Source organism: Montipora capricornis, chromosome 2, assembly GCF_036669925.1.
Source record: "Montipora capricornis isolate CH-2021 chromosome 2, ASM3666992v2, whole genome shotgun sequence".
Lineage (NCBI taxonomy): Eukaryota > Metazoa > Cnidaria > Anthozoa > Scleractinia > Acroporidae > Montipora > Montipora capricornis.
In genome coordinates, this window is record NC_090884.1 from 36,273,776 (window position 1) to 36,290,168 (window position 16,393).

At 39.8% G+C, this 16,393-nt stretch overlaps 2 protein-coding genes across 2 annotated transcripts in view; both read left to right on the plus strand.

The window, feature by feature from the left end:
- Positions 1-5,840, plus strand: part of LOC138020203 (gamma-butyrobetaine dioxygenase-like) — a 13,989-nt gene extending 8,149 nt beyond the window's left edge. Inside the window, exons 3-4 of the mRNA XM_068867227.1 lie at positions 1,847-2,049; positions 2,915-5,840. Of these exons, the coding sequence (XP_068723328.1) occupies positions 1,847-2,049; positions 2,915-3,248 (537 nt within the window). The 3' untranslated portion in view covers positions 3,249-5,840. The remainder of the gene's footprint in view (positions 1-1,846; positions 2,050-2,914) is intronic.
- Positions 5,841-8,668: 2,828 nt separating this feature from the next.
- LOC138037955 (chymotrypsinogen B-like) lies at positions 8,669-13,976 on the plus strand. Its single transcript, XM_068883788.1, has 7 exons — positions 8,669-8,792; positions 9,747-9,962; positions 10,960-11,169; positions 11,681-11,995; positions 12,631-12,681; positions 13,122-13,217; positions 13,859-13,976. The coding sequence occupies exons 1-7, from the start codon at positions 8,699-8,701 to the stop codon at positions 13,861-13,863; spliced, it is 987 nt and encodes a 328-aa protein (XP_068739889.1). The 5' UTR covers positions 8,669-8,698; the 3' UTR covers positions 13,864-13,976.
- Positions 13,977-16,393: the final 2,417 nt, after the last annotated feature.

Below are 16,393 nucleotides of genomic sequence, written 5' to 3' on the forward strand. Positions count from 1 at the left end.
TAGCTTATATTTAGCTCTCTGAATAGCATGGATTGCAATAATTATGAAGGTATCTGTGTCTCTTGATAACTTCATTTTTTCCCCATTGGCTAAGTGTCTTTTGTAATTTTTTAAAAGTATCAATTGATTTTTCCCCACAACCTTGTCTCCAGGGATGGGTCCTCTCTCTTCCATCCTCGAGAAAGCACCCTGGTTGCGGCTGGTCACGTGCCAATGGGTACAAATGAAACATGCACAGAGCATGATTGTCGACTTCATTTTGTCAACAGTATTCGTTTTTATGAAGGCGAAGGCAAACTCGGATTGTTTTTCTTTTGCAAATGGCGCTCATTTTCTTAAAAGTAGACTTGTGCTGGCTTCGGGTGATACAAACCTGATTTTAAAGTACAATGTAAAACAACTAATTTGTTCGAAGGCGTTGTATTTAAGGAAAGATGTAGTGGCAGCACTGAAAATCATTACTTTGTTTGAGATTACGAATTGACATTCCCGTGCCACACAATTCATAATTTCCACTTCCAATGCTACTCAGCTCAGTACCGCGCACCGGTGGCTCAGTTGGTTGAGCATCGGCTGCCATGCGGGAGGTCGTGAGTTCGGACCAACACTCAGGGTCTCAAGACAACTGAGGAGAAAGTGCTGCCTCACTTTCAAGTCTTCTCGGATAAGGACTAGGCCCCGTCTCACAACCCTTCAATGTTCGCAACCCAGTGGGACGTAAAAGAATCCTTACACTATTCGTAAAGAGTAGGCCATGGAGCTCCCGATGCTGTGGTCAGGTCTCATTTCATTCATTCATGTGCTGGGTGAGATCGCTGATGGACTGATAGCGGCTGCCAGCGGCGCCTATATATGCTGATGTCCGATCTCACCCATAGATCCCTTGCTTGTAAAGTGCATTTGAATATGATAATAGAAAATGCGCTATATAAATTCATTACCATTACCATTAGATGAGTTCAGAGGAGACAAGAATTTAACCTTTGTGCCCCTCCCTTCACTTATTTTTCTGGAATCTGCAAAAATCTAGCAGACACGTGACCATCCGCAACCAGAGTACTTTCTCGAGGGTGGAAGGCTGAAATAACAGCTGATAGCAGAAAAACAATGTTTCCTTTGCCAGCAAATTCTCCTTGACCAAGTCCTTTGCCTGAGCAGCATCTAACATGACGAGAACCATTCTAAATTGGACAATCCCTAACTCAGAATGTGTATTTCCTTAGTCTACATAGTTTGAACTAATATCGAAACTAATACAGGGAAGATCAGTTTACTTTGAACCAAGTTACTTCACAAGGCCTGGCATTCTTACTGAAGTTTGTAATTGCTGCAAACAAGTCAAACTCCTTTTCTCTTAGTGTGGAGATTCCAAAAGAAGAATGGATACTCAAGTGATGGTCAATGAAAACAAGGCATTTGGCAGATCCAACGTATTGGGCAGAACTAAATGGGTTGGAACTGTAATGTGAACAGTGCAGTGCATGGTCACTTACTTTAAATATTATTAACCCTTCACTATTGCAACAGTCAGTTAGATGTTAGCTTTCTCGGCACATGTGCCTTAAACTCAAAATTGGGTTAGAGAGTATGTAGGTCAATGTTATGCAGTTACTCGATTTTGAGCCAAATGTAATTTTAACAGATTGTTTTTTTCACAATAAGATAATGGCTAACACAACAATGTAACAACCTGTGGAAGCGAACATCAAAATGCCAATGAGATCTCGTGACTATGGGAAATGCACCACAGTCGCTAAGACCCTGAGTGATATTATTGCCAGTACGAGGTTTCATCATCGGTGCAGTGTTGCGAATAAATGTTTTCTGCCCTTTTTTTTCTCTGAAGGTTCAGTTACTTCAATGCATTGAGCAAATTCCTAGCATTGGAGGTGCCAATCAGTTTGCTGATGGATTTCATGTATCAAAGCTTTTGAAAGACCTGGATCCCAAAAAATTTGAGCTCTTATCTTCTTCACAACTGAACTTTTACGATGTAGGAGAGGACACCTTTGGAGACTTTGACATGAAAGTTGCTCACACAACGATAGAGTAAGCCAATTTTCATTGTTTAGAGTAGTTTTTTCATTATGTCTGCTAATGACACACGATTCACCATTGTCCAACATTAACGGTTGTGTTGATGAACAGATGTTGAGCCATGTGTTGTCGGTGTCATATTCACATAAGGACTGGAGAACATTTGGTTGATGCTCTTTAACCAATGGCAACTTGTTGAACTGACTACATGTAGAGCTTGTCTTTAGTTTTGTCAAAATGTTTTTTTTATCTTTTTCGGTAATCAACGTGACACGCTTCAGGGTTAAACCTGTATTGAACAACGGCTGCAACATGTTATTTTTGAACAAATCTTGCACTGTGTCCGACTTTCCTGGGAAACGTTTCAGGGAGGGGTTTACCATTATGGAGACTGATTCTTATGCAAAGTCGCTCTTCTAGGACAGTGTACATTGTATAGCAAAGCACTGCTCAGTAGTCTGGAGCATTGAGTCGCTTCCAAGAAATCAGCAAGCAGCCCAGTCAAAATATGCCGGCAGCCGGCTATTTGGCAGAACACTCATTAATCTCACTCTACATTATCTCCATTAAAAAATCTCAACATTAATCTTCTGTGGAACGTTTTATTTAGCCCCAACACAACACAACACAACTTCAGATGGTAGTATTTAACAAAGCGATAGTTTTTTTATGGTTTAATAATTAAATAATTGATTGTCAATAGAAACAACCTGCACACTTAATTTACTAATCGGTTAATTGCCTAGTTTTTGTTTTGTTAAATGTTACAGTTGGTTCATGGCCCGGCAGTAATAAGTTACATGTATTATTAACCTCTCTACAATCATGTTTCCTTCAAAATACCCTTGTTTTTTCGCTTGATCTTCCCTGCTCATAGGTTGGACAATGATGGACAGCTTTCACGATTTTTCCTCAGCAATTTTTCCCGTGATTCCATCTCGAAAGGGTCACCAGAATGTGTTGTTGAGCTCTATGAAGCATATCTTACCATTGGTAAAATGTTGAGAGATCCAGCAAATGTAATTGAATACAAAATGATTCCTGGTGACATGGTGACCATCAACAACCACCGTGTTACGCATGGTAGGACGGGATTTACTGTCACGGAGGGTGGAAGCAGGTTCTTGGTTGGCATTTACATGGATTGGGACACAATGTACTCCCGATTGAGAGTTCTAGCTAGAAAATTAAACCTTCCTTGTCCTTGCTGAGGAACTCGGAAATCCATTCAGTTGACTCTGGATTATTACAGCTCGTAATAAAAGTCAGTTCCTATTTCCTGTTTTAGAAAGAAGTGCAGCGGTGCTCTAATAAGTAACGCAAGGAATAATATCAGGGGGCATGTTAAATGATAAAATACAATAACAAGTAAATTGTGAGCCTCATATGAGACATACATTAGAGTGCGATAATGGCTGAATCGGAGAATGGTAAGATAAGAGCTTGAAATAAACTATTCCTCTCATTATCCGACTGTACAATTTCAGATTTAATCATAACCATTAGGGTCGATTTACTCGGTACGATTTTTGTTGCATGCGACAAGCCTATGACAGGCCTACGACATGACTTACGATTGGCGTGTACTTCAGAAAAATGTCGTAGCGTTTTAAAACAAGTTTTAAAACGCTGCGACAATCGTAAGTCATGTCGTAGGCCTGTCGTTAGCTTGTCGCATGCGATAAAAATCGTACCGTGTAAATCGGCCTTTACAATTTTCTCAAATTTGATTGCATTGACTACTTTAATTTTGACTAATTATTGTGTAGGTGTGAAGTCGGACAGTGAAATCGGACAGTTGGCTGTAATCGGATACCTGAAATCGAACATTTACATCAGCCAATCATTAAGTGCACTCAGCTTAATCACCAATCGCAGAATTTATCACAATAACCATAGCAACAACCCTACCAAACTGGGGATTTTCCAAAATGGACAAATTTGTAACATTAGACAGTGAAAAAGGAATGCATTAAACAAAGCGGACTCCCGCTACGCGGTCGTCCGATTTTGTTAATCACTAGAATTATTACAGACTGACCAAATTGGACTCCACTCAGTCCTATTACCATTATTAAGATTCTCCCTACTTCAGTTCCAAGATTCTTATATTTTTCGGACTTCAGGGCTACCTCCGGGTAACCATGCGTTTCACAGGGCTCGTTGCCCGGCCAAATTCTTTTTTCTTTTAGCTGTGGCCTCTATGAAGGCACCACTTTCCTGCTCTATGCTGATGATGCTGTTACAAGAGGGCTTGTAAAAGCTGCTGTAAAAAATGCTGTACAAGAGAACCTGTAAAACCTGGGGAATGAATTTTAATCTAAAGAAGTGCAAACATTTACGCAATTGCAAAAATTGCGTTCATAACTGCGAAGATCACAGTTTCACTTGGTTTACGTATAACTAAGAAAATAAATCCTTTCACATTTATATATAAGCTTGGCCATACTCTGTCCAGGCGCTGCCGTATTATGACCATGCAAAGTGAACACGTGCCATCAAAAGATCTTGTGGTAATTACCCCCGGCCCCCGGCATTTGGAGTATGCCTGTGAAGTTTGGTCCTCTTATCAATCTTATTTAATTGGTATCTGAGAAGGTATGCAAAGGAGAGCTACAAGAATTATTTTTAAAGACAAATCTTATGGAGACAGACTTATAAAACTTAAGCTGCTTTCCTTGCAACTCGACCTACCTATTTTGACTTAATTTTTCTATTGAAGATCAAATTAGGCTTGTATGATATAAACGTGAATCATTATTTAGAAGACGTTACACCTTAAGACATTCTGAATTTATCTTCAAGATTAAGTATGCTAAAATCAACTTTCTAAACTATTCTCATTTTTATCGTGTTGTGAGGGAATGGGTCCAGTTTGCCCTTATATTTACAATCCCTAGGGCGCTTTCCATTTCACAGAACTGACCGGCCAGTTAGCGGTTATTAAGATTCGGTTAACACAGGTGATCTCCTTGTAACACTGGACGAAAAAATGGATTTGGCCACATACACATACAAAATTAACACACTTCCAGGATGATATATACTTCTCCAGGAGAATGCGAAGGATTATCATGCAAGTGTTCCTTGAATTTTTGCATTTTCTTTGCAAACTGACGGGTCTGGCTGACAAGTTCTGACAAAAGGAAAGCGCCCTTGTAGATTCCCTCGGTCAATTTAAACTTAAACTTAAATCTTATTTGTATAGTTACGATTATGCTCACTGTATTTAGTCTATCGCGAGTGGTTATTGTAATTGGGTTTCAACTTACTTTAAAAACTTCGGGTTCATGAATTTATCACTTCTTTTGATGGTTGTTTAGCGGTTATTCAGATTCGGTTAACATAGGTGATCTCCTTGTAACACTGGACGAAAAAATGGATTTGGCCACATTTGCTATTCTGATGAGCAATCTCTACAAAAATTCTTCTTTGAACACATTTGCTGTTCCGAGCAAACAGGTACAAAAACTAACCCTACCCTAACCCTAACCCTTTTTTAATCAACGACTGGAAATACTCGAAATAGACGAGACCTAAGACCTGAGAAAATTTGGACCGAGTACTGAGGGAGCCAATATATTTTTTTGTATCTTCAAGCAAACGCGACCTACCTACCCACGACTCACCCACCCACGCGATTTAGCCCCGCATTTGCCATGCATTTGCTCCACATTTGCTACATGTGAAAATCCGTTTTTTCGTCCACTGTAAAGGATTGGTAAACCCCGTCTGAGGTTTTCCAGAGTTTTATTGCAATGCTTTGTAATTTACTTAAAATCTATTAAAGGTAACGATTCTCTGAGTTTTCCGATTTCCCCTTGCTCAACAGCGAATTTAAGATGAAGGAACTGGAAGTCTGTCCGGCTCTTAAATATACCTGGGAAATTTCGGAAACTTCATTGGCTTTCCTAGATATCAAAGTTTATTAGTGGCAACGTGCTATGTACCAGAGTGCACTATAAAACCTACAGATTCTCATAGTTATTTGTTGTATGCATCGTCGCATCCATCACATGTAAATAACTCCATTCCTTATTCTCAATTTCTTAGACTTAATTTTCTATATATGTAGTGATGACTCCGATTTTTCCAGCAAATCAGAGGAGATGTGCCAGTTCTTCGAAAAACTTGGCTATCCTCTCTCTGTGGTCTAAGCGGGCCATCATCGCTCCCAACAATTTGATCGATAGTTAGCACTACAAACGTCACAAGAAGATAACAATGACAGAATTCCATCCACCCTCACTTTCCATCCTCATAATCACGCAGTCAAAAGTAACATTCTTAAATGATCTCGAGACTGGTAGAATCTTTTCGCAACCCCCACTTATTTCATTCAAACGCGACAAACAGGTAGGCAACTTTTTAGTTAGAAGCGCGCTCAAAACTAACGAGCAACCCGGCACTTTCAAATGATTGTGCGCGCTCACGATGCAAAACTTGTCTTTTCATTGTAAACACTACCAAGATATCTGGACCTAAGCGATCTATTAAGATCACCGATTGTTTGACATGTACCTCCGCAAATGTCATTTGTTGCATAACCTGGGCGAGACAGGTAGACGACTTGGCGACCGATTCCGCGAACACCTTCGCGATGTTGAGAACAATGACAAGGATGTATCTAATCCAGTCGCTCGTCATTTTAATCTCCCTAACCACTCCAAAAAATACATGGCTATCTGCGGCCTTTCTCTACATCTAGGTAAGACGAAAAGCCGCAAGAATCTCTAATATATTCCTATTTTTAACGTTGCCATGTTACCACCAATAGCGTAGCTCCTACTCTACTATAAAAGCTACAGGTAACCCACAATTCCTCGATTTGCTCTGACGAAGGGCTAACGCTCGAAACGTCAGCTTTTAGAATCTCTGTACGGTGGCCAATTTACATTATCAACTCCGTTGATAAAACCAAATTTTTGTATACTACTTCGCCACAGACGCAGCACCACAGTTTCTTTAGAAACTACCCCCTTCATACCCAATTCAAGACTTGAGTGCACAGACCACGCCCTATTTCAGATTTGCAACCCTATTTCAGACCAAAACGGTTAGAAAACCATACCCTATGGGGCCGTACATACCTAAATAGTCTATATAAGAGAGTACCCTAGTATTTTTTTTTATAATTTTGCCAACAAACCTCTTCTTTTATGCAGTGGGAAGAGCAGCCTTCGTCCCTTAAAACTTAGACGTCCCCATCCTCAATCCCCCCCTGCCTGGGGGGTCCCAGGAAAAAACTGCATTCCTTTTAGGTTAGTTTTCGATGAGAAGGGAAAACCGGAGTACCCGTAGAGAACCCCTCAGACCAAACCACATAAAATGTTGAGTTAGGAAATCGAAACCGGGCTAACTCGTGGGTAGGAGAGTGCTCTTGCTACTTCACCAAACCTTTTCCGTACAATCTTCTAACGGTGCATTCTCGTCACCAAAACGTCGGATCTTATGTATGCGCATGACCCGAGTCTCTGGGAAACTCTGTGTAGGAGAACATGCGCCGTAGGATTCTTATAGCCAAAATTTGACTATTTGAACTTTACGGCGCCTGATCACTCGTCGAGCTAACATGAATGCACCAATCAGAGACGCTTTTCATTGTACTTCACGAAAACCAATGAGATGACACTTTGTTTTAGGGTTCCCTAGAGCTCTTCTGACCCTCAGTCAAAAGTGTAGAGCTCTGGGATCGAGATTGCTATCAGTCCTGCATGATAGAGATTCGTAGGGACTTGAAAATGACTCCGGTCTTGCCCTCCTTTGAAATCGGGCCTGGAATGTGCCAATGGGGATAATCAAAAAATATAATGGATTGATTGCTCATGCTACTACCCAACCAACTCAATTTACAATGCAAGTTCAAATGGGAAGAGCGTCTGAAATAGCACGCGAGCCACTTGAAGGCGCACCAGTCCACATAATACGCATGTACTTAAACCGAGAGAAGGTTACTGAAACACCAGTATTCAATAAAGAATGACGGGATTGGCATTTGTAATTATAGACTTAGGGTGCGTTCGATTGACCCTATTCCGGAATAAGAATACGTGGAGTGATGATTTAAAACGGTATGTCTGGCCCTTTTAAAGCAACAAGGATAATAAATATATGTTTATAATAGAACTTTAGCAAGTGTTTGATAATTTTAATGTGAATCTCCGTAAAAACGAAGGATTTCTAACTTCTATTCCACGTATTCCTATTCCGGAATACGGTCAATCAAACACGCCCTTATTTCATCGCACAAAAGTTAAATTAAGTCATCCAGTGTACTACCGCTTACGAGTGACCATGACACTTGTATATGTGAATCACATGCCAAACAAGTTACATTGGGTGGGAAAATAATTTAACTGGTACAGGAAAATACCATACGATCATGCCATACGATGGTCTTGATGTTTGACGTTCTTCAATTAACTGCAACCCAGCTATATTTTATCATGTTTCAGATGGCTTTTATTAAATGCAAGCAAAAGAAGATCCAAGTTTTCTCAGTATTGACTTACCTGTCTTTAGAAAGACTGTCCATAACTCAAGAGATATTTTGCATATATTCTTAAAATCACCTTCACGACAGCTATACAAAGCGCTCGTTTATATTTCTTTATATTTTTCTTAATATTAAACAAGGTGGTTATTCAACGGTTTCGCATAAATGAGACATCTATTCACAGTAAGTCCAATGTCTTCCGAGATGCTACTGCTTATTGGAGTCGTCAGTGTGATACTTGCACCTTCGTTTGTCCAGGGTAAGCTTTTCAGATTTACATTATAAAGTTAGTGTGGAGTAACAGAATTTTTATAATGGTGCTAAAAACAACTAGATTCTTCACTCTAGGGTATTAGTCTTTTACAACGCATCCCACCTCCCACCCACACTTCCAAAATTAAATATTCAGAAAACAGTTCTGAAGGATCCAAATCATTATGACTCCCGTTTTTGTCGTGACGATATAGCCAAGCTGTTACATAATTTTTTTGAGGAAAGGAATCTCCTCTATGGACTTATCGATCTCTCTTATCGTACAAGTTCTCCAGAAAAATTATAGAGGCGAGTGCCAACTTCGTCATAAACCTCAGTTTCTGATAATAGCGAAAACTATTCTTTAAACAATACCTGACGTGCAGCCAGTTCTACCTTACTGCGCCTTTCAATAACATGCGAACTCTTAAATTAATTCAAACGGTCAACCGACAAATGCATTTTTCGCTACCGTCAATCAAATATTCGGCGGCTCCGAAGCTTCCGACTACTGTCGAGCGCGCAGTAATCAAATCACATCGTTGAGCCCAGTTCAGTCAACATAGTCGGAAGCTGGGAGGAGCCACCGAACATTTGATTGACGGTAGCGAAAAACGCATTTGTCGATTGAGCTTTGAATTGTAGAGTCCGCATGTTATTGAAAGGCGCAGTAAGTATGCCATCAAACTTCCAGTATGGAAACTGACCCTTGCTAGTAAAACATCAAACAGTATAGCTGGTTGAATAAAAAACACTTTCATTTTGTTCGGAAACGGAGTTGGCTGTTCTTAATAAGATTAGGAGTTGACTAAAACACGAAAACCTCGGTTCAGAAACGTATTATGATCTTTTCAGTTTTCCTTCAATTGACAAGATAGGAAGTTCTCTACTTCCGAGACTTGGTAAATTTCATATGTTCGGAGCATAATTCAATTAACTTTATCAAGCACACTTTTTCAAGGACGGCAAAGAGAGGCAGAGTGTGGGAAACGTTCCTTGTTCACTCGAATTGTGAATGGAGATGATGCAGCGCCACATGCGTGGCCATGGCAAGTTTCTCTTCGCGTCAACGGACACCATATATGCGGTGGATCTCTTATCAGACGAAACTGGATTGTCACTGCAGCGCATTGTGTTCGCAGCTATCCATACCCTGATGGATACACGGTTGTGGTTGGTTAGTACGTAGCTGGTTGTAGTTCATTCATAATCGGATACCCAGGGACAGGCAGTCCGGGTGGGAGAAAAAAGCTAGGAAATTTTCAAATATCGGAAGACAGAGCCTTTCTGTAATCAGCGTCTCAGTCTGTTCGCCGCAAAATAGTGGCAGACGAAGGGGTATGATACAGATTAGCGGGCGACCTGGAAAGCGGAATTGAAGCTCAGGCGACATAAAAGGTGGTTTTCACGTTACGTCATCGCCGCCATGTTGGTGGACAAAAACAAACGATAAGCTCCTTTTGTTCGTTAACCAGAAATTGTACATCGCAGCATTGTTATCTGTGTCTCTAGAGATTGTTTGCAGACCACCTATATGATGGAGTGTTACCGCCTGGTTGAATGTAGCTGTTATTGTTGATTAATTATTCCTCGACAATCGAGAGGGAACTTATTGTTCAGGATCACTTGGCACGAAGATGAAGATGACTTGATCTAGGCACTGACAGGTTCATTGTAAGCTAATCTGGGTCCCATTAGTTGAGATTCTTTAAAAAATTTGTTGTACCATTTTCTAAAAGTTGTTTCATGGAGCCTGAAGGCGAACAGCGTTAAGCATTGTCATCGCAGTTGTGACAGCACTCCACCAGCGCGGATGGGATTCCATTCAAGACTCAAAGTCATATATGGGTTGGGTTGAGTTTGTTCATGTTGGCTCTTCATTACACTCAAAGAGGTTTTCGGTTTTTCCCTCTCTTCAAAAAAACGATAAAATTATTTTATTTGATGTGATTCCAATTAGGGCAGGAATTGTGCTCAGCTGGATAAGCTTTTCAAAAAAGTGAGTATTAACACAACAACAGTCCGTTTATCCAACGTGACGTTCACATTTCATAAAGGTATAAAATGGGAAGAATCTGCCACCATGTTGTCCAGTTGAAACATTTGTTCTCTATATAAACTAGAACAAAAGTAAGTATAAGATCCTGTGTTAAATCATGCAACTTGCTCATTAGGTGCGCACAGAAAGAAAGGACCCCCAACCGAAGTTGAAAAAGAGTTCAAAGTGAAGACCCTTTATAGGCACAAAGGCTTTACCATGCAAAACTTAATGCACGATGTAGCCGTTCTAGAGCTCAAAGGTTCTGTAAAGATCAGTGACAAGGTGTCAACGGTGTGCCTTCCTACCGAGCCTCCAAGACCTGGAACCCAATGCTATGTAACAGGTTTGGTTAAGATATACACTCTCTCATTCATGTTTAAAGGGAAGCTACCCTCCAACCAAAACGAACCTTAAAATACCGGAAATAAAATTAATGTTTAGCTGGAATTTAAGTGTTTGAAACTTTAACAAAAGCGTTCGTTTCCGGAGTAAATGAATTTCAGTTTCGCTTACGGTTTCCTAGAACAATGATATTGAATGTAAGGAGAAATGTAGACTCGGAAAAATATCCGAGTCCCATCTGGGACTCGGATATTTTTCCGAGTCTACATTTCTCCTTACATTCAATATCATTGTTGTGGTTTCCTAGAAGCCTCGATATTGAATAATTGAATAATTGTGTTAATTCCCCTATGCTAACAGAAGTTCTTTGTGTCAGAACATCAATTGTTGTTTTAGTTTAGTTTATTTTTTGGTGTTTGCCTTGCAAATTTTATCCTAACTATTCAAAAAGGAAATAAAAAAGGCCAACTGGAACTTCTATCCACACTAGAGTTGCAACCTTGCTTCCATAGGTTGGGGCCGTCTTTCCGGAACTGGATCATCTCCAGTTGTCTTGCAGCAGGCCAAAGTGCCGATAGTATCCCACGAGGACTGTGCCAAGAAATACGGTCGATACGATGGAGAGGCCCACCTATGCGCAGGACAAGGGCACTCGAGTGGTTCAGGCAGTTGCCAGGGCGATAGTGGTGGACCACTTGTATGCGAGAGGAACAATAAATGGTACATGCATGGCGTTGTCAGCTTTGGCAAAAGATACTGCCCGACAGAATACTACAGTGTGTTTGCGAGAGTAACAACATACTACAAGTGGATAACAGATAGGATTGGTAAGAAATTTTGATGAGCTCTTTTAGCCTCAGTTTTTAGTTCACTTGAGATCAAATTGTTGAATTACTGTATACGATGGGATGTCTTATCATCTGGTTAAGTCGCATGTCAAGAAAGTGAGTTAAGGAGAGTGTACCCTCCACCGTATTCTTGCTCCTTGTAGCCTTGTCTTGTTCACCCAAAGGTTAAACAAACGAAAAAACCAAACGCGAAACCGTCAAGTAATAAGAGTAGACAGGGGTCATTTTTCCAAATCAATAATATGAAATGATTTAGAGAAAGTCTAATAAACCCGGCTTAATATGCTTAATTGAGTTCATTGAATGGACATTTATTAGGCGCCTGAATCATTTGGTGCCTTTGACTACTACCGCTAAGTACTGCTTTTGCTACTGCTACTCACTAATACTACTCACTGTTACTACTTCAAGAACAAGTTGCTGTGTAGCTAAAATGCTTACTTGACCACCAATCAGTGCGTGAGTTAAAAACGTCTTCGCAAAACACAAAATTCAGGAATTACAACATGCAGTACATTTGACGACGACAATAATCCAACGGTGGTTCTTAACGTATTTTTATCATTTTAACGACGTTTCGACGTTTATTTTTCATTGTCTTTTTTGTTCATTAGAAGGAAACGGACCCCCGCCAGTTACGCGACCGCCACCTACAACAAATCCAAGTAAGCCTTTCTTTTTTGGGAAACACTTGTTAGGGATTTCGGGGGAGGGTGGGGGCTGTAAATCAATAATGCAAAGACCACGGCGTTAAGAGACCGGTTGGCTCAATTGCTTTCGCATCACATTGCCGTGAGGATGTTTCGAGTTCGAACTCCGGTCTGACAAGCCCTCTAAGTACTATGCATACAGTACTACGGCCTTCATTTTTTTCACCTCTTACGGACTACAAATAAATTCAACTGCTTCATTTGCTGATCAACTGGGATGATCTTCAACTCTCAAGTACTTCCAATTTCAGTCGTTCAAATATATGAACATATCATATATACTTCAACGTTAAATTCAGTACGATCAGAAATGACTCCATGCAGATTGTAATCAGGGTGGGATTTGGATGTTTCTGTCTTTGAATTTTGCAGTTACCTTTTTCGTTTTCCCCCAGATTGTAAAGATAAAAGAAAAGATTGTGCTGCCAATGCAGTTTTTTGCAAATTTCTGCCTGAGATAAAAAGGGGCTGTGCAAGAACGTGCAAGACTTGTGAGTACAAACTTTCGTGTGGATTTTCATTCAAACACTATTATAACAAGAAAGAAAAGAACATTTGTTCCTTAACACACGTAAATGAGTGTCTTGCACGCTACAACTGTTTAAGATATTTAAACGGAGTTTAATAAATTGCCTCACCGACTAGCCAGCGAAAGAATTTGATATTAAATTTGTATTGTTATTTCTTTACTTTTATGAATAATATGCATGGGAAATTTCTCGATTCTGTTTGGCTAAGAGAAATGCAGTTTCCAGGTAACACAGTGTAGAAAAGAGGTAATCCAGTTCAAACAGAGGTAACAAACCAAGCATTCTGATTGGTCAACGATCAAAGAAAGCATCAGACGGCAATCAAATGCGAGCCCCGGATGGCGCAATTTTTACGCGATTGCGTAATTCACGTGCATTTCTTGTAGTATATTGTTACTAAGTAATCACATGATTTTTTCGTGCAATTTAGAAGAAACGAGCACTCGTAATTTTTTTACATACTACATAATATACTCGCGCTATGAGCTCGTGCAACTTTGTTCGTGTTTGAAAAATATACGCGTGCTTATTTCTAACAAATTAATGCTCTTACTTTCCATGACTACTCACTTATATAAAGCCATGTTTGTATTTTGCCACAGGTTGAAGTCCTTGTCTCTGACGATTTAACGTTCGACTCACATTTTAACGTTCTATTGACCAGTGGCTTTGAAATAATTATGGAGAATAAAAGATTGAATGAAATCGAGCCTCAGAAATGTTATGTTCTTGAAATTAATTAAATGAGCGTTGCAGAGTTAGTAATAGTAATAGGATTGAGTGGAGTACAATTCAGGGAGTAATTGGGCGTGTATTTTCAAAATCGGCCGAGCGCGCATCGCGAGGACGATTTCAGAGATTACGAGCACGATTACCCCTGAATTGTACGACACGAAGTCCTATTACTAATTAATTGTAACTATAATCTGTTTTGGAAAAAGTAGAGAAACGGCAAGAAAGACACCATCTAAATGCACGTGACTGACGCGCTAATGGCGTAGGTGTCTAATTACAGGTATCCAATTTGGAGTTGTTCAAATTTGGACACACACGTGATCGCGCGCCAATTACGCGACAAATAGGCGCCCACAGAACCAATCAGATTCGAGAATAGTTACGATTAGGTGGACAATCAGCCGACATTGGGTAAAGAAATAATGATGGAAGGTTCAAGATTACTTTCAAACTGAATTTAAAACTGAAAAAGACAACTTCACAGTGGTAAAGATACACAGAGTCAGTTCAATACGATTTCAGGATAGAACTGGAAGGAGATAGCCTGCAAACGCAGACGTATTTCTGGCTCGTCGTTTCTCTCCCCATTTTTCAGGGCCGGAAATACGTCTGTGTTCGCAGTCTACGAAGGAGGCGGCTACCGCTATGATTGAGTCACACCTTGATTTCATGTGCATGGACTGTCCAATAATAAGGAAAAATGTGCCTTTTTTTCTTGCTGTTTGATAGAATACTGTGAGCACGAAGGGCTGAATAAATGCACATAAACGTCGACTTCTCTGGGTTCACCTATGCGAGATAATACCAATTGCTGTATTTAATTCCAAAATAAAAGTAGCCGGAAAATTGCCATATAGACCAAGCTGATTCCGCTCACGATTACCAAATGAAATCTGGGCCTCTTCCAATAATAGTTTTTGAAATCTAATTTTATTTACCCGGCTATTTTTAGAGAGGCACCTGATTGGCCAGTTGTAATGACGTAATGAACTTTTAAATATGCACGGCATTGGGAACGAGAACTTAAAATAACTTTGCTAGACGAAAAAAAAGATTTTTTTTAATGGAACATGGAAATCCATTCTCTTATCTCATCCTCTCTTAACTTTGGCTGAGGATCTATTTTCCATTTCTCGGCCAACTAAATAAAAGTCGGCCCACGAAGGCTACTTTATATATTTAATGCGAGTAAATGCTCTTTAAGCTCCAGCCTACCCGTTTCTTACGTCTAACCCCCCACCCCACCCCCTTACATTACAAAACCCTATTCCCCACCCCCTACCCTAAAAAGCCCAATCCGAAACAGCGATCAAAGCGAGAAGAGTGTGAATAAAGTTAAAAGCAAGGAGTATATAAAATAGGCACGCACAGCGTACTTGTGGCAGTGCTTTATTCCATAACTCTCAACTGACCAGCGTTTTGCTTTCAGGAGATTCAAGTTGTCTTTGCGTAATATGTAGCCCTAATAGTACACGAGATTGTTTTGATATCGTAAATCATTGTAGTGCTATGTTAGATGTCATAGGTAAATAGTCCCCTGAGAAGACATGTCGTTACTAGTAAAATACTAAACCCAGAAAGAATCAAAAATAAATAAAAGGGGTCGTGAAACATTGGTTTCGAGGCTGACATGAAGTTCCGTTCAACTTCTTTTTCACAGCAAGTTTAAGCCTATAGATTCACCAACTGGTGGTACCAGAAATTCAATCAAGTGGTCTTTTTGACTGAAAGCTAACATCCTATACGTTTGGCATAATAACGTAAAAAATAAACAGGCACTTAATGTCACTCTTCTTATTGCAACACTCTATATCTTCGCGACAAATTCATGTGATGGCAACTTGTGTTTTGAAGGCTTTCTTCTCCCGCGTCCAAGACAAACTTGATATTTTAGAGCAAAGTTATACCGCCCAAAGAAAGCTGCATAAATTCTTAAGCATCTGGGGAAAACTACTATAAATTTCACTTCGTTTCGTATATCTCTTTGTGAGTAAGGTAAATACTGTAGTATCGTTCCGTAAGCATTGTAAATAGTGTAAGCGCTTTAAACCGTGTCATAAGTGTTTGTAAATTATTAGGTAATCAGTGTTAGTAATTAATTGTAATAAGGGAAGCGTAAGCGCTAGTGTAATTAATTATGTAATATTGTTTAAAAAAATCAATTAAAAAAAAACAAAACTAAGTGGTGTACTCTGAACGTCTGAAAGCTTTTCGAGACAGAAGTTCGTTGAAGTTATCCTCTATCCGGCGGGGTTAGTACCTGGATGGGAGACTTCAAAATATAGTATTACGACCTACACTCACAAATGCGAACTAACTAAGGTACAGACTTTGTTAGCGTGCTTTATGCAAAACAAATATTGGTGCAAAAGTAAACAAGTTTTGATACACAGCTTTTAGGA

What these genes read in the sequence shown, in the direction of transcription:
- LOC138037955 (XM_068883788.1), top strand. Translation starts at nt 8,699, where the DNA reads ATGAGACATCTATTCACAGTAAGTCCAATGTCTTCCGAGATGCTACTG. An exon ending in TGCACCTTCGTTTGTCCAGG is followed by an intron (nt 8,793 to 9,746) that starts GTAAGCTTTTCA and finishes CACTTTTTCAAG; the next exon opens with GACGGCAAAGAGAGGCAGAG. An exon ending in GCCACCTACAACAAATCCAA is followed by an intron (nt 12,682 to 13,121) that starts GTAAGCCTTTCT and finishes GTTTTCCCCCAG; the next exon opens with ATTGTAAAGATAAAAGAAAA.